The 25,114-nt window shown below is 40.8% G+C and overlaps 1 protein-coding gene across 1 annotated transcript in view; it reads right to left on the bottom strand.

The window, feature by feature from the left end:
• Window positions 1–25,114, bottom strand: part of Ccdc148 (coiled-coil domain containing 148) — a 225,082-nt gene that overhangs the window by 76,379 nt on the left and 123,589 nt on the right. The window contains exon 11 of the mRNA XM_055600470.1: window positions 3,517–3,657. Coding sequence (XP_055456445.1) covers window positions 3,517–3,657 — 141 coding nt within the window. The remainder of the gene's footprint in view (window positions 1–3,516; window positions 3,658–25,114) is intronic.

The raw sequence follows: 25,114 nt of genomic DNA, 5'->3' as shown, positions 1-25,114 counted from the left end.
TTTCCCTTTCCCTTTCCCTTTCCCTTTCCCTTTCCCTTTCCCTTTCCTAGGAGCTGGAACCAACAACAACAGATAGACAGAACCTGGGCAGACACAGAGCAGGGATTAGCATAGCGTGATCCCTGCCTGAGGAGTGGCTGGGAGGCCTCTGTAGGCCTGGGCGCCAGATCAAAGGCCATCGCTGCAGCACATTAAGCTAGTGTCATGCCTGAGAACCCTGACATTCACAGGAGCTCACAGCGCCGTGTCTAGACAATAACACAGAGGCTGGTTCTGAGCCGGTAAAATGTATGTGGCCCTCAGCACAGGCAAAAGTAAGAACTGTCTTCAGAGATGGTCTCGTTGCCTGGCTTCAGCTCAGGAAGGAAGGTACGATTCACAAAGAAAGCATAATGCCTTCCTTCTTGGACCATTTAAACTCTCTGTGAAACTGTAGAAAGTTCAGGCAATATTTAAAGGCAAATGGCCAGAGGAACAAATCTTCGAAATCCCAATAGCTAGTTAATACGTAGCATTCTGCAATGATGAGCCCCATCTGTATATTAATAAATAACAAATGGGAAAATAGATAAGAAGTACAGGTAAACAATCTGTAAAAGAGAAAATGTTCCAGTAAACATAAGAAGACACTCAGTCTCAGAAGTAACCGTGGAAATAAAAATTAGAGTGACGTGCTTTTCACATTTATCAGACTGGCAGAATTAAAAATAAAACAATTATAATAATCATATAAAGTTTAAAGCTCATGTAAAATTGAAAATACATCACTCCTACATCATAATCATTTCACTCCTAGAAGCACCTAGAGAAATCTCCAGTTAGGCCAAAGGATGTCTGCATGGTAGCTACAGCTACATACTAGGCAAAACAACAGATCTTTGCAGGCTGAAGTGAAAGCCATTAAGGAGAAATTGGCAGGCATGTGTACTGTGGAATACTAAAGTCCAAGTAAAAAAAAAAAAAAAGCAGCTCTACTCTCTACTGTTAATGTAAGAATGATTCAAAATAGAAGCTGGAATGGAAAAAAAAGAGTTTTGTAGAATGGTGATGTATGATAGTGTTCATGAAAAAGGAAATTAAGTAACAGTCTACGTGTTAAATGTTTGAGCAGCTATATATGTTTCTGGGATAACAGAAACAAAACCTTTAGGGAGGTGAAGAAGGTGCTGACTAAGGCCTCAGAAAAATGACTTTAACTTTGTAACACTCTACCTACTTTTTTTTTTTTTAATGTGAGAAAATAAAAAGCATACTAATATTTTCACTGCTAGGTGATGGGTACTAACATAGTATATTAATCTCTGTATTTTAAAGGTATTTCCTAAACAGAAATTATTAGAAGAAGAAAATAACTGGAGTAAACCATATACTTGGTTCTATACAATTTCTAAGGATTGAAATGAAATGTCAGAACACAGCAAGGTCGCCACAACTCGACACACACACAAGATACCTGGTCTTGAATTTCACACGTCTGTCATTATCACACGCAAGACAGTGGAGCGAGACGCTGCAGGCAGCCTAATGGAATGCAGCTAGGCCCAAATGCACCAGCATGTGGGCATCTTGACACCTTCTCAGCCATCTGCTTCCTGGCGCTCCCAGGGACAGGCTAGGGCTTACATTCTGAAATGTGGAAAGGGTGTTGCAGCCAGCGTCACTGAAGTTCTCCCTGATCTCCACGGTGCCATCTTACCTTAGGCTTCACTAGTCCGGCCATCACCTTGGCCACCACGATTGACAATCGTTCCATCCTTTACTCTCTCTGTGTTTCTTTGCTCGCTTGCTTTGGTTTTTCAGATGCAAAGTGTCATCCCTTTCTGAAAACTCAGAAAGTCTTTCTTTCTCACAGTTTAAAAACTCTTCCCTTTCTATAAATCTTCTATGCCGAATGCAAAGAAGACCGTGAGCAATGTTTTTCCACTCTCCCTGAGTATCCATGCCAACCTCCCAAGTACAATCTAGCTTCCACAATTAAATGTGCTCCCTCCCCCTATTAGTAATTGACTTATTTCGTTTGTCTTGGTCTTTGGAAACCTTCAGAAAGTGGAACTCTTTTTTTACAGCCCTTTACATGCCCCCTAAGGTGATATTACCTACTGCTTAGATACACAATGCTTTCTGTGCTCAGATTTACTCGTAGAAAAGAAATGCTCTGCGAGCACTCTATTTAGAAGACAAATCTAGGGATGCACAATTCAAATACTGTTCTTTCATGATCACAGATAATTGGTAGGTTGCCCCACAAAGATACACAGTTCAGTTGCATTATCTGAAACGTGATCAATATTTAGTAATTATTGAGGTTCATGCAGTTACTCCTTTTAAAAAACCACTTGTCTTGATGTGGGCCTGATGAAACCACCCGATTCACCTCTTCAGGAGAAGAAATGGAATTCAATTTTTAATTTAGAAAAAAATAAGAGCAGTGAAAAGCGATCCTTTCTGGCAGCTGATTTTGTCAAACGGTCCTAGAACCTTCGGTGTGTGGCTGGGCACACATGCTGCTTCTCGCTACAGTCAGCTTGCTGGCGTGAAGGCACGGCACAAGTCAAGATCAATGACAAGCAAGGAGTCAAAAATGCTGCAAAGCTGGCTTATAGCTTCAAAGACCACAGTTCCTGTAGACTGCAGCACTCAACTTTGAAGGAAAAAAACTCCTTAAATGAGGGCTTCACAGACTTCATTGATCACACAGCCCAAAATGAGAGCCATGGTCACAAGCGCAAAAGGCAGTCCACCAATGGCCATGAGTTAATCAGTCATTCTTAGCACTGTAAGCAGCTTTAAAAAAAAATCATTTTTTATATCATGCAGATCAAGTCGGTACAGGTGAACTTTCTGGGTCCTGATATGCAAGACTGGAGGAGCTATGCCAGAGAATCGATTTCCTTTCACTGCTTTGGTCACAGGGTAACTACCTTTTGTGAAAAATTTCCAGAGTCAGCAGCTCCCTGAAACATTGCCTGATAAGTCTGATAACATTTTTAGCTAAAAATATCTTTACTGAAAATGCTGCAATTTTTATTGTAGGGACAGACAGAATGTCTAAATTTCATAATAAAATAATGAAAACAATCTCTAAACAATTATATCTTCAGGATGTGGATGAGATTTTGGTGAGCATTTTTAAGATTTAGAAATAAGCATTTGCCTCAAAGAGGAATGGTAAATTTGCATAACAAAAAACCTAATAAATAATAAAGAAGTGAAGTCTTTAAGGGCCTTTTGACATTCCATGAATTGTCCACTTTCACTGGTACAATGTATTCTGCCAACAAGTACATTTCTAACTATCATTCGCCATATTGCCATAAACCAATATACTCTCCTAGCACACTGAAAGCTTTATCCTGTCCCTTCTTAGTGCAACACTTAAGAATAGACACAAATTTTGACACCTCCCCCAACCATGGAGTACACTTAGTCCCAGACACCTATCTGTGTTCATGCATCAAAGCTCAGTCAGGCAATTAGGAAACCATCCATGCATCAGGGAAGCAGGGGATTATATACCTTTGTCTTTGTCTCCTCCCTTTGCAGCAGTTCTTTCTCCTTCCATAGTTTCGCTTTCTCCTCTTGCCTTTCTCTTCTTCTGGCTGAAATCTCCATTTCCAGTCTTGCTAACTCTTCCTGCTGGGCTCGCCATTCAGAAACCTGAAACACAGAGAAACCCTTCGTTTCAAAAGCTATACACTAGCACATGCACTTCACAGGGGACAAAGTTCTGTGTCAAAGAGGACTCAAGTTTTTTCAAATGTCCAAATACATTTTGTGCATATATGAGGATATGATATGTGTGCAGACTAGCATAGAAAACAACTTTAAAATAACTCATGCAGGTACCCTAGATGAACTAGGAAAGTAATAAAACTATGAATTTAATGCAAAGAACCCGTGACTTCCAAAAAAAAAATTCTAGGCTGGGTTGTAGCTCATTGCTTTCCTTGTGTGTGAAATGCTTTACCGGTGGGCATGTTGATGTGGAATGATGAAAATGCCATGGGGTCCCACCCCTAGACAAAATCTGACAGCAGCCAATAAGTTCTGGAGGAGAACTAGCCTCCAACGCAGAGGGGCCAGCCCTGAAACCATATACACACAAACAGCAAACATGGACTCAGCGTGCTGTGTTTGTATGTACTTGTGCATCTGTACACATACATGTATGCATGCATGTAATGATAACAGTCAAGGAAAACAGGCTGTCAGTTTGAGAGCATGGGGTATGGGAAGGGTTTGGGGGAGGGTAGCTGGGAAGGGCTGGAGGGAGGAAAGGAAGAAAGTGATGTAATTCCATTTCAATAAAAAAAAACATTAATTTTTTAAAGTAGAATAACTTTTAAAAGAAACTCTGCTTTTACACATGTGCATAAATCTGGAAAGTAGAAGAAATAGTTATTTTAAAAATTCTAAACTTTGGGAACTGAGACTATAGCTCAGTTGGTCAAGTAATCATGTGCAACTGAGTTCAATTCTTAGCACCCATGTTAAAAAAAAAAAACAGCCAGAGGCAGCACAGGCAGGTTTTTGAGCTTACAGAAGAGCTGGGATAGCCAAAGAGCTCCAAGTGTTTGGTGAGAAGTCCTGTGTTGAAAATGATGGTGGTTGGGCCAGCAAGATGACTCAGCAGGTAAAGGCACACGCTGCCAAGCCGGATGACCTGAGTCCAGTCCACATGGGTCAAGAGGAATATGTTCCATTCCAGTAAGTTTTCCTCTGCTCTCCGTGTAAATGCTATGGCACAAGTGAACCCACGCCCAAGGATACACAGCAGAAACAAAATTCTAATTTAAAAAGTAAGGTAGAGAGCAATCAAGAAAAATACCCAATGTTGATCACTGGCCTCTACACGATATGCGAACACACACACACACACACACACACACACACACACACACACATATTCAACTACCACCCAAATTCTGAAATGGTCCTAAGACCTTAAAAGGTTTAAGAAATACTGGCATATTTCGGCTTCCTTATTTTCTAAGCATGGGAAATAAGCATAGTTAAGATGAAAACATACAAACAAACTTCTTGGGTATGGATATGTGCTATTGGTAGACAAATACTTGTCATAGCTTTGGTCCATATGTAAATACATATCACAATATAAAACACACACAGCCTTTCCCTGCCACTAGGAAATTATCCAAAGACCATTTTACTGGTTAGTTTGCCTTTTATTTTCAAATTGACACAGCTGGAGTCATCTGGGAAGAGGGAACCATAGCTGAGTCAATGCCTCCATCCAACTTCCTGAGGACAAGTCTGTGAGACACTGTTGTGGGAGGGCCCAGCCCGCTGTCAGCAGTGCCAGCCCTGGGCAGGTGGCCCTGGGTTCTATAAGAAAGCAGGCTGAGTCAAGCTGTAGAGAGCAATGATCAGCAGCCTTCTTCGTGGCCTCGGCTTCAGACCCGGCATCCACGTCTCGGCTCGAGTCTCTGACTTGATTTCCTTTCGTGATGGCCTAGGAGCTGGAAGCTGAAATAAACACCTTCTCTCACGCATTGCTTTTGGTCATGGTCACAGCAATACAAATCACACAAACAACACAACCGTCAGCTAGACAAATGTACCAATGTGCACCCTGCCGATGCTCGCTGCAGTGGGGTTTGAGACAGAGAATTTGGGAGAAGCCTAAATGCCCTTCAATAGAAGTTGGCCTGAATCAGTTTTGGTACTTTCATACAATATCTATGATTGGTAAAGACACCACTTTTCTATATTGGTTGATAAAAATGTCTATAATGTTTTCGATGCAAAAAACAATGTAAAACTACATTTATAGTATGATCTCAATGGCATAAAGTGTCTGTGTATGTATGCAAAAAGAGACTTTTGGAAGGAGGTTTAATCACGTGACAATAGGCTCTCTGAATATTATATTGAAAGATTTTGAAAGGTTATTTTAACCTTTCTAGGTTGGATAAAGTTAATCTAACCTTTCTAGGAGGGGTACATAATTTTCATAAATAAAAAATAAATAAGACTAGTGAAAAATAGAGTCAAAGTTTTTTTTCCAATCCTTATGCTCCTCTGGCTGACAAAGCAGGGAGGGAAAATACATGAGCATGCAAAAACTCCTCTCCAAAAATGAAATACAGAATTTTGCAAATATCTGATTCAAGCGTCATTCATTAATAACATACAAAATTGAAATTATAAAGTACTGTCATCCAAATATGATCCAAGTACCTCTAAATAGTTTAGCCTTTTAAATAGTTTATATTAACTTCAAATTTTTAGTTTTCTAAAAGCACATTTTGCCAGGTCTATGACAATAGGCAAGAAAATGCAAGCACAGCGTCTACCCCATCGCCCACCTCTGATCAGCATGGCTGAGTTCTTTGGACCTGAGGTCTAGAACAGGTCACTTAAAGGCTACACCTTGTCTTTAACTCTCTCTTTTACCACTTCTACAGTAAAAATCAAGTGTCTGGATGACTGCTGCCAATGGCCTCCCTCCTGAACACTCAGAGGGGTAATTCTGTTCTCTCCTCAGCCTGTTGCCCATCACAGCGTAGAAAGGATTCTTGCTTTTGGTGCCATGTCCTAGCTCTCTCCCGCACCTTCAACCGTGCCTGTTTCTCTCTCCCTGCTCCATATCCACTTCACCCCGTACCCTCTTCCACTTCTAGTCTTACTCCCTATTTCATCACTTAAATCTCTTCTATAAAGTCATCTCTTGCGAGGGTGACTGCAAAATCTACGTTATCAGCTCTTTCTGCCTGTAATCCAACTCTCCACAAATCCTTAAAAAACTTTCCTGTTTGTTAGTTCTTCTAGGATCCAGAGTTTCAGAGTTAAACTTGGGGCCTCTTGTCTGTTCACAGCTTCACGCCAAGCCCAGAGTCCATGTCTCTCCTCTAACACCTGCTTCTGTCAGCAGGACCACAAGTCTCCCTGGAGTGTGGGTTATTTTCATCGTGTTTGCTCATCAATATAATTGTTTCTTTGCATTTCACAATAATCTTTGACAATATAAATAACGTGATCATTATATATATATACATATAATTTGGTGATTATATATGTATATATATAATTTGGTTATATGTATTTAAGCTTAGATGAGCTTTTCTTTATGAGAAATCGGTTTCAAAATCATTGAGATTGGCTGTAATTCTCTAGTTCACTCAAAATCTTTCAGTCAAATGTAATTATTGAACAAGAGCAGAAGGTTTGCAAGGGTGATGTCAGTTGATTACAGTGACTCTTTCACTCCCAACCCCACAATAATATTGTTAGTATGTGATTTCTAGGAAAGCTTGTTTCTCGCCTCTGCCTCGAATGACCATTCTTACTCATAGTCTTTTTAATTGTATGGGACACCAACTCTTTTTTTTTTTTTTTTAATTTTATCTGTATGAGTGCTTTGCTGTATGTTTGTCAACCATGTGAAAGCCTGGTGCCAGAAGAGGGCACTGGACCTCCTGAGACTGGAGCTGTAGACAGCTGTCGAAAGCCATGTATGTCCTAGGGTTTGAATGCAGGTCCTATACAAGCACGACTGTTTGTCCTAACCACTGAGCCATCTCTTAAACCCCCAGCTCATTCTTATTCAAGGACTGATGCAAACACTCCCTACCTGCAATGTCCTTGATTTCGCTCTATTTTACAAGATCTTAGCATTCATCTGGGAACCAAATCATGGCTCACGGTTTTCATAAAACAACTCTAACACATGCAGCGCTCTTTTATTTCATGCACCATACTATACTCCATGCTATACTCCATACTATAACTCACTAATTCTGCTAAACCTATTGTTTCCATTTAGAACTTAGTTTATACATTTGCCTCCTCCTTATGCTGTCAGGCAGAGTATTGGTACATCATAGGTACTTAATAATGACTCTAAAAGTAATTAATGAAGCTAAACAGTTTGCCCAACAATCTGCCTAAGTTGCTGTTTTCTGGCACTTGTAAGTGTGAAGAATCCCTCTTCTGCTCTCCTGAAATGACAAAGTATGTTGATTCTTTTTTTTTTTTTTAAGGATGCAACTACAGACAAGCTCAATGATCCTAACCCAGTGGGGTGCAGATGTCAGATAGCAAGAGAAAGAAGCGCTGGGGCCAGGAAACCTGGAGTAAGGCTGAGCCTTCGGAAACCAAGCTGCTTCCACTTGATGTTGGAGTGACAGCAACAGTCAAAGGCCTCTGCCATCTACCCAAAGTCAATAATTCATGGCATTGTTTGTGATTATACCTGTACCCGAAGACATGATTATAGAAGCCAGACTTGTGGACTTGTGCAATGCTGACAAGGAGAGTCAGGCTTTTTAACAATGGGTGCAGTCAAATGGGGCTTTTCAAATCACATAATGGATGAGGTGAAGAGCAGTGGGGAAGAGTGCCATTTGAGAGAAAATCTTACCCAACGTATCCTCAGAAAAAAGAGGTTTGGATGTGCCGAGAAAGACAACCCATTTCCAGATTTTTCTGAGAGGTCTAATAATAAGAAAGCTGGCAGGTGGGCAAAAGAATCGATAGCAGCACAATGGGCTAAAAAAGCATAGAAACCTGAGTGATGCCGACTGAAAGGGAGAATAGCTTAGAAGAACATTCTGGCAATTTCATTTTAAAGGCTCTGCTAATTACACAGCTCTAAACAGAGCATGTGAACGTAACTGTGTGACAATAATAACCACGAAAGAACATTGCCTCCCTGGTAGCCAGGTGCACATTTTAAGAAAAGCGTCGTTCAGATTATTAACTACAGGACATTTTTCCAGGTCTTTAGTTAATGCTTTAATATTCCTGCTAAGTGCACCATCTCTGAATGAGATCTTAGCCCAAGAAAGGACAAATAGTGAACACATCAAGGGTGTGTTCATCTGCCACAAATAACTTCTGGACTTAAAATAGAGTACTTAGCATGTATTCCTTGTTCTTGCCATAAAGTGAAATGGTTCAAATAAAGTTAATATGTACATATGTTCTCAGACAAAAAAAAATGCAATGAAAAATTAAAAAGTAAAGCCCTGAAAGATTTAAAGGCAATCACCAGAATTAATGTCAAGTTAGCAGTGCAAACGCATTTTACATCAAAGTGCTTTCAACAAAATCTGTTATATTGATACTGTTATAATAATGGTTAGGCCACATAACGTATCTGGTATAAGGAAGTTTCTTTTGGGGAGGGGAAGGGGAAAGGAGTTAGGGGGCAGATGATTGGCTATGTAGACAGGCAGACAGGCAGAGACAGAGCCAGGAGGGCAGAGAAGGACAGAGAGAAAAACCGTGGGGACAGAGGGAAACCAGAGAGATAGAGAGGTGGAGAGAAAGAAAGAAATAGAGAGAGAACTGGGGAGGCAGGCGGGGTCCTTTTATCCCATGGTGCACCTGGCGGTGGCTGCAGGTAATGACATAAGACCCTGGTAGGACCCTGAAAGGCAGGCTAGTGGGACTGCCTGTACACTAAGGAATACTCTATAAAGAAAGGAATGTTTAACACAGGCACGCCAGGCACATCTCTGCACCTAACCAGCAATATTACTATTTTCAACAAATGTAATTTACCAACAATATTACTATTTTGAACAAATACTTCACAAAGTTCTCATATATTAAAGGAAGGACTGAGTTGCGTGACCTCAACAGTTCCTCTCATTCTGATACTGTTTCACTTATTACATGAGTTTCCTTGTATAAAAAGATCACAACATATGACATACTCGGCAGTTTAATTGGCAAGCATAATGAATAGCAATGAGAAACATCAGTATTTTATAGGCCTCTTAAACAATTACAGATAATTAGGCATTAACATTATATCAGCCATGGTTATGGAAGCAGAAGTAAGATGTAGTTATTTTGGGGGAGAAATAAAAAAGGCACTCTCTGACCAGCACCCATAACTGACAATAATAAAACATTAAAAACTACATTCACCGGAGCTTATGGTATGCCAGGCCTATGCTATGCTTCTTAGGGTGTTACATGGTGTGATATAATCCTCGTCATTCCCAAGCCTGCCCTCTGCCTTCCTCCTCCTTACCCTATCTACGTCAAAGCTTGGATTCCTTCTCTCCTGGGAGGCTCTAACTAACCATGTCCAGACCAGACAGACATCTCTTCTCTATGTTCCTAGCACCTTGTCACTCTTCTGAACCTGGATCAAATCCACTGGCTGGGCTTTCGGTTTCTTTCTTTCTCATTCGTTCATTCATTTATTCATTCATTCATTGATTTTTTTTTTTTTTTGAGACAGGGTTTCTATATGTAGCCTTGGCTGTCCTGGACTCATTTTGTAGATCAGGCTGGCCTTGAACTCACAGAGATCCACCTGCCACTGCCTCCCCGAGGGCTGGGATTACAGGCATGTGCCACTGTGCCCAGCTGGCGACCAATTTCTTAAAAGCTTGCACAAATTTGTTTTCTCTTGTTGTCCGGAGCTTACATGACATGGGAGGAGTTGGCAAGTGTTCAGTAAACTCTTTTAGAGTGTTGCCCCATGGACAACGTTCTTGAGTTGTCCTTGAAAGTAAGATGATGACGTTGCCCCGGGATTGGCTACAGAAAGAACATGCTTTGTACCTCATCTTATTGCATTTTCTGATGCCTCCACTGTGGAGGGACCCTGGATGTTTCTGAGTCCTGGCAGTGTCTGCACTTCCAGGATTGCAACAGTGCTTGCCTGACGGGGAGAATATCCAGAAACTTGGCAGTATTTTCCACACCCACCTCATAGTTCATCAAGTTTGAGTACGTGTGTAAAAGGCAGCAAGAAAATCCTTTCCCTTTTCCCTCAATGTTGCCGTAAGATTCCAAATTCAGTTCGGCTGAATAATGTCAAATTTTCATTTTATTAAACCTTTAACAGTTGAGAGCTCCATTAAAAGTTTTCTAAAATGTTCCATTGTTTTTCAGTATTACAGGACTAGGTTTTTTTTTGGGGGGTTTTTTTTTTTTTGGTTTTTTTTTTTTTTTTTTTTAAATCTTACGTGCCCCATTTCTGTTTAACGTCACTCAAGAAATAGTCCCTGTGATTGTGTGAATGTTATTAAGGCTTTCTATTCTCCACTTGGCATTTTTGCTTAGCTGAAAAATTTGGCTTTTCCTCTTAGCTTCACAATTATTCCTTGGATTCTTGGGTAACTTCATAAGTGCATTTTTATCACCCCTTTTTGATAAGTGCTTTCCATTTTCTTAGGCTTTTTATTAGTCTTTTTCAGACTCTCGGAGATTATGTACTCTTAAACTGTTCCGTAGCCATTACTTTTCAAAAAAAGTGTAATGTTTGACTTAATTGCATCCTGGATGGCCTGACCTTAGTACAAAACAAGACATCTAAAGAAACAACAATAGGCAGAAAATAATCAACAGTGGGGTGTTTGCTTTTCTTTGTTTGTTTGTTTGTAATGAGCAAAATTTACAACCTATCAATTTTATATATGAAGCAGATAAAGCCAAGCTGTCTAATACAGCGACTTAGAAACTCACTTGCCTATTGATTGCTAAGTCTTAGAAAAATCACTTTCCAACGTGGATATTAGCTGTTAAGCATTCAATAGGCATGCCCACAATTTGTATAACCAGAGGTTATACATAGAGTAAGGGACTAGGGAAGAGGAAAGGCTATCCTAAGCAAAAAATACAAGAATATACAGTTATGGAAAGATGATATAGCCTACAGGCTTGGGGAGGGAGGCTGGAATAGAAGTAATAAACAGAGAAGGGGAGGAAAGTGGAGGGTAAAAGGGGGAATATGGAGACGAATATCTAACAATAAGGGCCATTTGAGACATCCTATGAAAACCTGCTACAGTAGAAATTTAACACACACATACATACACATACAGATATATAAATACTCAGATATATGAAACATGTGTGTATGTGGGTCTATGTGTATGTAAGGAAATCTAAACAGAATCACCAAATAATGGAGAAGACAAAGCCACATCAAGATATCTCTTGCCACCAAGCGAAACCTATGGAAATGGGTTACATCTGAATTGTTGGCCAAAGGGCCTCATGGAAACCTTCAGACAACACAGGTGATTGTCAAGGCTATTGGTTGCCCTCCACAAAGGATGCTGGTCCTTTCGCTGAAGACAATACCTACATACGTCAACGAACAGTGATAAGTCGCACTGGTGCCAAACTAGGACCTTCATCCCTACTAACTAATGTTCACAGTATTGGAAGGTTCTCTACATGCTATCAGAGGAGAAAAGTAAACATTAGTCCAGCTACAAAGCCCTCAATCAAGAATGGTGACTTGCCTGTCTGATATACTGGTGCAATCGTGGCACAAAAGTTGTTGGAGTAACTCATCTATTTGACTTAATTTGAAGCCCATTCCATGAGAGTGAACCCATGCCTGACACTGCTCAAGTGGCCAAGAACCTGAGACTAGATAGGCGATGGACCTAGGGGAAGGAACATAGCAATGCAAGAACTCCTGATGACATTCGGCAAACTCGTAGATCGTAGTCTTGCTCAGCCATCATCAGAGAAGCTTTCTCGTGCAGGATATGAGAACTAACAGAGATCCACAACTAGGCGTGTGCTGAGAACAGGAGACCTTGGAACACTTAGACTTAAATGAAACCCCTCCTTTCAGGACTCAGGGAGCTCTTAGGAAGAGGAGGCAAAAAGATGGTAAGAGTCAGTGGAGATGGAAAACACCAAGGAAACAGTGCCTTGTAGGCACAACAGGGCTGACACATGTGTGAGCTCACAGGGACTGTGGCAGCATGCACAGGGCCTGCACAGGTCTAAGCCGGAGGCGTCACAAAACTAAGAGAAGAAGTGGACATGAGCCCCATGCTTAACCCAGAAGCTATCTCCAAATATCAACTGCTCACAAATTAAAAAATTAGCTTTCTCTAATGGAGTCTCACTGGATATACAAACTATACTTAAGGGCAGGCCCCAATGCCCAGCCATGATGGCCAACACAAACAAACTCAGTGTTAATTTTTTGGAGTTTTGTTCTGTGTCTCATAAAGCTTTGTTTCAGTGATTTTTTACTTTATTGGTCTTTTGTGGTCTCTTGTTTTGTGTTTTTATGGTGTGTGTATATGTGTGTGTGTGTGTGTGTGTGTCTGTGTATGCATGTGTATGTATATGTGTATGTGCTGTTCATGCCTTTGTTTTGTTTTATTTGTCTGGTTTCTAAAGAGAGAGAGATGGGAGGAAATGAGGGAGCGGGATACAGCTGGGATACAGAGTTAATAAAATGTAACCAATAATAAAAAGAAAAAAGAATAAATAAAAAAAGAAACACCCATTAGAGAAATTGTAAATTAGAGAAAAATGTAAACTAACAATATTGAAGAAACAGATTTCACTAAGTAAACATCAGAGTTGAAATGTTCAAGGAGCCCAACAAAATAAAGAATCCATATTTTAAAAAAGAGAGAGAGAGAGAGAGAAAAGCTATGGAGTTGGATAGGATGGGTAGGGAGGTAGGGAGAAACGAGGAGGAGATAACAGGGAAAACTATGATCAGAATAGAATGCATAAAAAAAGTTTTTAATTTAAAAAATAGAAAATTGGTAAGAGTTTCTTTTTAAAAAAATCACCTTCCAGTTCTTCTAAAATTTAAAAGAACCAGTTTAATGTTTTTTCAAACAACTTATAATCTCTATTATAAAACTAGTGTTGTGAATAGCAACTAGCATTTTTGTATAAGTGGGAACAGAAGAAAACAGCACGCCTCAAGTAATGCAGTGGTAGTGTTTCTAAGAAAATGTTTCCGTTTTGTGTATATTCATTTGTGGTGTAATATTATTCTCACTATGGGTCATGGTTAAAAGAGCTTGGAAACCCTAGGAACTCTCTATAATGCTTCCCAAGGCTACGATGCTATGGCTCCATGGTCTAATGGAAAAGCTATCATGCCGACAGCGTTGAGCACAGTCCTTCTGAAACCAATTCTGAAGCACTGCATAGATTGGAGACATAAGGTTTTGAAATCATAAAGTAGAGTTTAATGTGAGTTATGAATGGGCTCCCTGGAGCATGATGTTTAACCATTTACTTTTAGGTTAATCTAAAGAGGAGTAATAATAATGTGTACTTACAAATATCACCCATTTGCATAAGCCCAAAACTCAGGCACTACTTCAGCATTGCAGGTCCGTAATTTCCAGATACACAAATCCTGTTGGCCACACTGACTGAACTCTGTGACCTTCTCATCTGTCCTGAGCCTCATCAAATGAGAGCTTTCCTGAATTCGTTCTTGCTACTCCTCCTTACTGAGGCCACAGTAAATATTTCCAAATTACACATGTGATCATATTTTACTCCTCTTCACACACTCTTTTCTTTTGTTCAATATTTTCCACGTTAGGACTCTAATTTGTGTCCTTATACTAGTAATAGTGAATGTATTCATCCGTTTTCTGTTACTATAATCAAGTCTTTCATATAAGGAACCTAGAAAGAAGAAACACTTGTTTTGTCTCAGAAGTTTCAATCCACGGTCACTTGGTCCTCTTGCTCCTGTGTAAAGCCATGGGTCAGGAAGGGGAGTGCATAGCTCCGGCAAGCAGCTCATCTCAAGGCTGCCAGGAAGCAAACAGAATAAGAAACCAGAGTGCCACATTCTATCTAAAGTATGACCAATGACCTAAAATCTCCAAATAGGCCTCACTTCTATGAAGGGGTCTACCACCTTCCTTCTGTGCTATGTACCTATATATGTGCATTTATGGTATATATGTGTAAAGCCATAGGTGGACATGGACTTATTCTCTCTTGTATTTCCCTGACATTACCACAGTGCCTAACATAAGCAAATATTTAATGGAAGTACTTTAAGTATTAGTTACCTTTTTCAATTTTAATTTTCATTCTTTCTTCACAATTTATTCGTTATATATCCTGATTGAAGCCCCCTCTCTCAACTCTCCCCAGTCCCACCCTCCCTCTTTCTTCCCCCTATCCCCTTCCTTTAATCCACTGAAAGGGGGAGTTCTCCACCATTGTCATCTGCCCACAGCTTAAGTCTCATCAGTATTGCCTGGATTCTCTTCCTCCATGGCCTGGCAAGGCTGCATCACCAGGGGAGAGTGATCAGAGAGCAGTCAACTGAGTTCATGATAGAGGCAGCCCCTGCTCCCCTCATTTGGAGATCCACATGGAGACTGAGTAGCCAATTGGCCACATCTGAGCAGGGGGTCTAGGTCTTCTCCATGCATGGTCCTCCATTGATGCATCAATGTGGAGGACCCCCAGGGCTCAGATCTTTTAGCTTTGCCATCTCCTTATGGGGCTCCTGTCTCCTCCATGTCCTTCTATCCCTATCCCTCTCTTCTTCCATAAGACTCTAGGCACTCTGCCTAATATTTGGCCCTTAGTTTCACCATCTGCTTCAATGCCTGTTGGGTGGAGCCTCTCAGAGGATCCCATCCAGTTTCCTCTCTTCCACTGCTTCTGGTGTCTATCCTGTTTGCCATTTTGAATGAGATTTAAGCATCCTCCCTAGATCCTCCTTAGTGTTTAGCTTCTTTAGGTCTGTAGATGGCTATCCTATATTATATTGCTAATATCTGCTTATAAGTGAGTGTATACCATGCCTGTCCTTCTCCTTCTAAGTTACCTCACTCAGGACAATCTTTTTTAGTTCCATCCATTTGCCTGAAATTTTCATGATTTTCTTGTTTTTAATAGCTGAGTAGTATTCCATTATGTAGATGTACCACAATTTCTGTATCCATTCCTCCATTGAGAGACATCTAGGTTGTTTCCAGATCCTGGATATTATAAATAAAGCTGCTATGAACATAGTTGAGCAAATGTCTTTATTGAATGGTGGGGCATCTTTTGGGTATTTGCCCAGAAGTGGTATAAACAATCCTCTGCAATAAAAGATCTTCTGGAGGTATCTCCATCCCTGATCTCAAGCTGTACTATAGAGCAACAGTAATAAAAACTGCAAGGTACTGGCTTAGAAACAGCCTGGTGGATCGACAGAATCAAATTGAAGACCCAGAAATAAACCCATATAGACATCTGATTTTTTACAAAGATGCCAAAACCATACAGTGGAAAAAAAATATAGCATCTTCAACAAATGATGCTGGTCTAACTGGATGTCTACATGTAGAAAAATGTAAATAGTTCCATATTTATCACCCTGCACAAAATTAAAGTCCAAGTAGATCAAAGTTCTCATCATAAAACCAGTCACACTAAATCTGTTGGAAAGTGGGTAAGACCCTTGAACTCATCGGCACAGGAGACAATTTCCTGAACAGAACACCAACAACACAGGCTCTAAGATCTACAATTAATAAATGGGACCTCATGAAACTGAAAGGCTTCTGTAAAGTAAAGAACACTGTCCTCAGAACAAAACAACAGCCTACAGACTGGGAAAAGGTCTTTACCAACCCTACATCTGATAGAGGGCTAATATCCAGAATATATAAAGAACTCAAGAAATTAGACACCAACAAACCAAATAATCCACTTTAAAAATGGGGTACAGAGCTAAGCAGAGAATTCTGAACAGAGGAATATCCTTAGTCATCAGGGAAATGCAAATCAAAACAACTCTGGGATTCTATCTTGCATTGATCAAAATGGCTAAGATCAAAAACTCAAGTGATAACACATGCTGGAGAGGATGTGGAGAAAGGGGAACCCTTCTCCACTGCTGGTGGGAGTGCAAACTTGAAACTTGTACAACGACTTTGGAAATCAATCTGGCTCTTTCTCAGAAAATTGGGAATAGCGCTACCTCAAGATCCAGTAATTCGTTGTCTTATATAAAATGTTTGTTCATGAATACTTTCATATGCATACTTCACAATTTTATTATGCATTCCTCCTATTCTGGAGACAATATTTATGTCATTTTCTATTGCTGTGGCAAAGACCATGACCAAAAGCAACTTCGAGGGGACAGGGTTTATTTCAGCTGACACTTCAGGTAACAGTCCATCGCTGCGGGTAGTCAACTGAAGTCGAAACCACAGAGGAGTGCTCCTTACTAACGTCTTACACACCCTAAAACCAGCTTCACCGGTGTGGCACCAACCAAAGTGACCTGCGTCCTCTCACATTAATTACTAATCAATAAAATGCCCCACATGCTTGCTGACAGGCAATCTGATGGAGGCATTTTCAAATGAAGTTTCCTCATCCCTGCAGACTCTGGCTTGTTTCAAAGTTGACCAAAACCTAACCAACACAACCATCATGCTAAGTTTTAAAAACATAACTCAATAAAGCTCTCTCTTAAAGATATATATGACCTTAAAGACATCCCGTAAGAAAAGTAAGATAAATTTCTTCCTAGAACTAAATTTAATTCCAACATCATGGCTACATGACAGAGCGACCCAACCCTAGAAACTACGACCTCCCTTTGACTTCTGGGCTCCGAGCCTTCTATTTTAGCTATAGTTTAAAACTGAGGTATGAGGGGTGGCAGAAGCCAAATGGGCCTCGCTGTCTTTGTGATGCAGGGAGTAGGCACCAGAATAATGAACAAATGCTTGGCAGTGTGATGGGAAAATAGATGATTGAAGCACAGGGTTGGCAGAGGCAGTACAGCAGCCTGGAGCTTATGCAGACATAGATGCAGTACCCTGAACCTTCCATCCTGGCTCTGGGCAATGATGGAGACCCAAGACCAGGAAAGGTTCACTGGACTTCCTTGAAGACCACTGTGGTCCATGATGCCACTACAGGTCATGTTTGTGTCTGTAATTCATGCTGCTGTCCCAGGACACAATGAAGCCTGATATCCATGGGGACCTGTGCCATCTGTGCAATGACTGGTGCCTTGGTGATGTCCTCAGCTTTGATGCTGTGGGGGCCATCCTGATGTGGGCAGAATGGTCCTGAGGCTCATGGTCCATGCAGTTACCAAGGCCATGAGTGAATGGGTGGTCATGATATGGCCAAGGGTCATGTTAATGTCTGTGGCCCATGTTGTCACCAAAGGCCATGCAGATGTACATGGTCTGGGCTGCTGGCTGAGACCATATTGGTGTCCGTGGAATGGCGGGAAAGGTGGCCTTGGTCCTTAACCACCATCTGCTGAATGTCTCTACACACATGATAGCTTCCAGCAGGCGCACAGATGGAGACTCACCTTCCTGTGGGGAACTGGCCACTAGGACCATGTTCCAGGAAGTATATGGACAACACAAAATGGACTTGGTTTTTGTTATTGTTGTTTGTTTTTTTTGTTTTTAGAGGGCGTTACGGGGGAGGAAGGGTAGACACTAGACAAGGGAGGACTGGGAGATGAGAGCATTCGGGATGCATTCCACATGATAAATAAAAAGAGAAAGAAAGAAGGAAAGAAAGAAAGAAAGGAAGGAAGGAAGGAAGGAAGGAAGGAAGGAAGGAAGGAAGGAAGGAAGGAAGGAAGGAAGGGAAAGAAAGAAAGAAAGAAAGAAAGAAAGAAAGAAAGAAAGAAAGAAAGAAAGAAAGAAAGAAAGAAAGAAAGAAAGACTGACTACAAATAAAATACCCAGGACACTTGCCTAACAAGGCATTCAGTTATCTAATGCAAGCGAAATGCGCTGTTGAGAAGAAGCTATCTTAAAAATTCTTTTTGTAATTAGAAGACAGCAATGCCTAAAAGGAAAGGGTGAGAGATGTGTGGCTTATCAAGTAACTCAGCATTAGTAAATGATTTTAAATTCACAGGTCTATGCCAATATAAGCACATAACCCAACAGTCTGGATTTCCACTACAGTTATCATTTTAATGAAAAGGACCTCAAGAGAAGTTCTCACAGATCAGTAAACACTGGAGCACTTCTTTTGGGGGATCAAGACCATTTTAGAGCTCTGAAATAAAGGACATTGCCAAGCATGAAAATTAAAGAAAGCCATTACGGAGTGTGTAAGAGGATTATAAGTTTATGGACTCTACCTTATAAAGAGCAAACTAGAACACCTTCAGTAAGACTACTGTTTTCCTTTCAGCTCACTTCTTCCTAGACAGCATAGAATCAACAAAAGATAATCTAAGGGACATAGCAGGACTTTCAAACTCTTCAAATGAGAAACCCATTACGTTTCACCTATGTAGGCAGCCAAGCAGGGAAGTCAAACAGAGATCACAAGAAGATTAATTGGGAATCATAAAAGAAAGTGGCTTCTATTATCATCAGCAGAGCCCTTTTACTTGTCTTACTCAGTAATAAACATTTCAAACTAGATATATGTGCACTGCCTGAATGCCTTTTTCTAGAAAGCACAGCCAGAGTACAACAGGAGGGGTGAAAAAAAAGCATTATTTTCCAAACGGGGAAATGAAGTTAGAAGAAAGGGGGAGGATGAAGTATAAAAGACAAAATTAAGGACCAATCATAATTATGCAGAGAGGTCTCCCTCAGATTATCACCAAGAATGCTAATGGAAGGCCTAACACATCAATTCCCTGAGCGTTTGTGAGAAGCTAACCTCCCCTGGATTGAATTTCTTCCAAGTAGACATTAAGAAGGAGGCAGGAGGCTATGGCGGTGTTACAGTATGTTCACAGCAATGGGAAATATTATTCTTTCCCATAAAGTCACAGTAAACCTCTAAAAGGAGTGTTCTGAGCAGATAAACACTAAACAATGTGGAATCCATTCACTTTACATCCAAGACCGAGCCAGCTCTGCTTGTTAATGACAACTCCACTGAAGCTCATTTAAGTATTCTCCCAACTTCCCCAGCACTCTGCTTATGTTTCTCCAAGGAATAGATATGAGCCCTCACAGAAAGTTCCACGCTATTCAGCCAAGGAGACAACTTTGTCCTAATCCATAAAACCATATTAAACTGAACACATAAAGCATGATGGTGTGACTCTAATTGCCACTTATGTTGAAAGATTTAGAAATTTGAATTTTGCCTTTCAAGACTGTCCCTATTGCAGGCATCTGCTTACTCATGATTATTCTCAGCTAGAAAAGAGAGAGAGAGAGAGAGAGAGAGAGAGAGAGAGAGAGATACTATCTGTTAAAACAGAGCTAATGCAAACTGCCTAGTAATTCTATGTATCTTATATGCAAATGGTCTGGCTTTCTTTAACACTGAAAATAACTCTGTCTTTTCCAATGAGTTGAATGAGTTGTGGTGGTCTAGCTTTCCCATGCACGTGAACCTCTATGCTCATCTCATGGAGAGGCTGTAGTTTGATCCTGGATGGGATTGTCATTTGTTCATGAAGTAGTGCATACTCTGCAAAATTAACAAGGAAACAATTCTAACTCAAAATTAAGTTAGAAGCATACTTTTATAAGTTAGAAATGCATCAGAACCAGATAGCTGAACCCACATTCTCAGTGCACCTTCTGGTATTCCTACGGCGTTCTCTTTCAGTCCATTCCTTATCACTGACCTCACAGGGCTTCTAGTACCACAAATGGGCTCAAAGCTCCCAAGTCCATGGCTCTAGTTCAATATGACTAACTGTGAGGCTCTAGCAGATATCTAAAAGCCACAAATCCAGAACAGAACCACAACCCCTCCCTAAGAACCTACATTACCTAACTAAGCTGGCATCACAGGGTATCCAGTTGTCCAAGTCAAGAGCAACCCTAGATTACCCTCTTTCTAGTGCCTTTTACATCCTGTCACCAAATCCTGTTCTCCAGGGTCTATAACCTACTAAAGTCATGGCATTCAAGTGGATGTTCATCTCTTTCCTGATCTGATGATTGCTTCTCAACAGGTTTTCCCTTCCCAAATTTTACGTTGACTCTTTCCATAGCGAAAAATAAGATTTCTTCGTTGTCCTGTCCTCAGCCTTTGCACAGGCTCACATACACCAGTGGAGAGAAGGGCAGCTGGGCATTGAGAAAGGAGGTAGCAACGAGGAGACTGCTCACACACTCCGGAAGAAGAGCTTCGGAGTAAGCTGTCTGAGGCCCCTCACCATGTGTGCGGTGTTGCTGCCAGGAAAAGACCAGCAAATAACACATACAAAAAATGGCCTTTGTCTGTCTCCTTTGTCTGTCTCTTTCAAAGCCTTACTTTTCTTCCTCGAGATTATTTTCCACACACCTGCAGGCAAGCCCTCGACTAGACTATGTGTTTAGGAGATATTCACAAGTCACCTTTGAAAGTGCTCTAGTTTTTAAGGGAAAGTAAATAGCAGAACATGGAGCCTACAGTAATTTTATAAGGAACAAAAGGATACATTGTCCCTCTCCTTTGGTGGCTATCATTTTTAGTCATATCTTCATTGAAACTAAATTGTGGGATTTTTAAAATATGGTAGTATGTTCTTCAGTTAGAATCACAAAATACTATAGTATTTTGGATGCATGAAAAGCAGCAAAATCATTATCAACTCGTTAAGAAGGTAGCATTTAATGTTTATTCTTCACAAAAGTAGGTCTGTGTGTCTGTACTGCTTTATTTTGCCTGTACATTTTGCAACCCAGCCTGGTGGAATTAATATGAAATGGAGGTGGCTTTGCCTGGGAGTCAGCTCTGATGGGAGGGAGTGCTGTTCTCTACAAGGGTCCCCAGCAGGCCTGGGGAGAGGACCTGAGTGACAGTGACCTGAGCAAGTGTTAAGAGAGAGTGAGAACCTGCTTGCAGGGTCCTGTGACTCCAGCCACTATAGCTCTGCCCGGATGGTGCAGATGAAGTCTGTCCCCTCAGAGAGCGAGCAATGAGCGGTAATCAGTTTGGGCTGTTGCCACTTTGACAGCAGAGCCCACTTCTGGCTTCCACGATGATGACGACGATGCAGCCTTCGGTGGCAAACACAAGAAAGCTGGGATGATGGCTAGTCTTGGTCGCTGACTTGACTACGTCTGAAATTAACTAAAATCCAAGTGACTGGGCACACCGGTAAGGGCTGTTTTGTTTTGTTTTGTTTTGTTTTGCTTTGTTCTTAACAAAATTATCTGAAATGGGAAGATCCACTTTTAATCCAGATTTTTGAGGTGGGTAGATCTACCTTTAACTGGGCCACACTTTCTGCTGTCAGCAGCCATTGTTGGACTAGCTGGACCACACAGCCTATAAGCCATTCTAGGAAATCACACAAACACACACACACACACACTATACACACACACACACACACACACACACACACAGATTCATTCTATAAGTTCTGTTCCTCTGAGAACCATGAAAATAACAGCTTATCCATTCAAGATAACGTATTTCCCAAGTTTCATGATGATAGTGCAAGTAGAACTTAACTCTTGGGCATGTATTATCTCCTGAAGCATATATTATATGTGCAGGCACTTTGTAGAGAGGACATTTTTTCCTATTCTGAAAACTGTTGAGTAGACAGAAGCCACCATGTGTATTCTATCAGAGGATAGCTAAGAGGCTTTACAGCACTTCACGGGAGTAGCAAAACACTCCTGAGAAAAAGGAGCAATCTAAGTGGAATGTGATCTCAGGAAAAAATAGGAGAAAATTATACAAATATATCCTTAATGGTTATAATGATTAAGCACACTGCCCGAATGAAATAGACCCACTCATTGTTTCAATTTAATCAATATCACCTTCACTTCCACCAACTAATGGGATTAATGAAGCCAATTTCTAGCTACACTGAGAATTTTATTTGTACTCTCTAAATCTCTCAGATAATAATTCACCATTATCTGAGGAGCTTGCAATATATCCCTTTTTATTACACTGAAATCAAATCAATTGAAAATGTTTCATATTTTTATTTGGGGTATAGCTATCATTTAAATAATATCTTTTAAAACCAAATGTACTTATTTTGTCCCAAAAGTAAATCTGCTCTCCTGGTTTTTCCATTCCCCTTGCCACTTCAGCTTGGAAACCTAAGGCATCTTACAACTTCTTTGCCTACTTAAGGACAAGTTATATTCCCTGATCTTTGTTTCCATTCCTTCTCCTCCAGCACAAACCTACTGACCTGATGCCTGGCCAACATCAGGGCCAATTACAAGCCACCACTGAGAAACCATGAAAAGAGCTGGACAGGCTTCAGTAAAGACGGTATTCAAAGACCAGTTCAGAATATTTAGAGCGGGAATCTCCAGAGAAAACTCAAAAGACTGTAGCTCAGTTTCAGGTAGAACAATAATCCTGGGACAACCTCAGGGACAGGCAGAGAAAGTGCTGGAGGGCAGGCCCTGATATCCAGGTCCTATGTGCAAAGTGGTCTCCCTGACAGAGAGGCAGACTTCCTTTTCTGTCTCACTGGGTCATAGAAGGTTAAGAATGGTTCTTGGAGAAATAAAATAATGGATCTGAATGAAAACAAGTAAGAAAAAGTACATAACTACTGCCAGTACTTTGGTAATTCATATCTTTGACATCTCTAGGAAATTCTTTAAGCCTAACTGTCTGTCTGGGATGGCACAGCTCCTGGGAAGGAGAGGTAGGCTCAGAACTCCAGACAAAGCTGGAGATTCCCCTGCCCCTGACACAGACACAGAGTGGGTATACAGAGTCTTACTCCAGAACACAGCGGCTGAAACAAAACCCGATGTGGGAGTTTTCTCTCTCCAGTGCATTCGCTAGGACTTCAGAGGGAACTGGCCTAGGGTCAGCTGGCTCAGCACTGACACTTGTGCCTACTCGATGGGAAGGCATGAAACAATGAGATTCAAAATGTATCTCTTTAGCCTTAAAAGATTACCTTCAGGAACTAAAGACTTGTAATAAGTAGCTGAAGTAACTGTTGTGCTTAATTGCTTAATTTAATCATTCTACAATGTCTATATACATCAAAATAGCCTATTGTACTCTGGTACATGTGAGGACTAATTATTTGCCAATTAAAATACAGGTTCAAAGCCTTAGAGGCAAAGAAGGTAGACTTTTTACTTCTAATGTGACATCTTGACTTTAGAAGGGACTGGAAAATGTGTGAAGTGAATAACATACTACAAAAATGGGTCAAGCAAAAATGTGTTTTCTCTACCACAAATTATGGTTGTGGGCGTGCACCAGGCCACGAGTGTTGCACAAACTTCAGGGTTTAGTATTATTTCAGTAAGATGCCATTACTTTAAGGATACAAATAATACCTCTCTAGTTTAGGGCCTGATGATTCAACACCTACTATGTGGACCAGCAGCCTATGCACCACCTGTGAGCTTAACAGAAAGGCAGAGTCTCAGGCTCCACCCTAGAATCAGCAGTTTAAAGAGACTTCCAAGGGATTCGTGTTTACAGTGAAGTTTGGAAAGAGTGTTACAGATCATGTCCCCTGGTATTTTCCTTTTGACAAAATTATGTCACTAACAACCATCCTACTGGAGGGTCTGAATAAAAGCCCCGACTCCTTTATCTGCAGCCATCACAGTCACCGTCATGGATTTAAGCGTGCTTTCTCATGGTGTCACATCACATCTGAACAGTCAAACACACGTCATTATATACTTGGTATTACAGTTTATCTCCTTTTCTCATTATAGTGATTTAATATTCAAATTACATGTATAGTTTACATGTTTTTCCCCTATGGATTTCATTCTGAGAGTGTAGATAAAGTTTTACAGAGTATTTGTTACAAATCAGAGACGTGGGGGTCTGAAGGAATTGACAACCACTGCTGAGGTCACGAGAAGTCATTCAGCCATCTCTGGAGCAGAAGCAACAGGGGCAGAGGGCTGGTTTCAGGTTGCTTATTCCGACAGCTGTTTGAAGATGAATGTCGGATCAGAAGGCTGGCATTGGGGAAGTCACCATGGGAGAACGTGGCTGTAGTTCAAATGAGTTAGACATGTGGACATAGACTAAGAAAAAAGTAGGTTGTGGAAGGTCCTAAAAAGCCAGAATGAGAGGAGTGAAAAAGGCTAGGTCAGAGTGAAGTGGATTCACATCATCTACAAAAGGTCGCAAAAAGGCTAGCCACAGGTGTGTTCATCTGAGAATGAGCAGGGCCGACGCACCTGACCTTGGCAAGTGCCGGAGGGAAATGAGAAGGAAGGAACCCTTTCGCTCATTTTCCTCTGGGCGGTATTTTTCTTTGAGTCCTGCCTCCCCACAAGCAGTCCAGTAGACACGAGAAATGTCACTCACTGTCAAGAATCTATGAAATGAGTTCCAGCATTCCTGGCGGGTCAGTTTTCTATGACTCGGTGACTTTATCTGCTTCTCATAGATGGTAATTTGTCCTCTCTCATATAATAGCATCAATGACAGAGAAATGCTTGTTAAACTATTTTTTTTT

Source organism: Psammomys obesus, unplaced genomic scaffold (genome assembly GCF_907164565.1).
Source record: "Psammomys obesus unplaced genomic scaffold, mPsaObe1.curated_primary_1811, whole genome shotgun sequence".
Taxonomy (NCBI): domain Eukaryota; kingdom Metazoa; phylum Chordata; class Mammalia; order Rodentia; family Muridae; genus Psammomys; species Psammomys obesus.
The sequence above is the reverse complement of the archived record's forward strand: the minus strand, read 5'-3'. Positions and strand labels throughout refer to the sequence as shown.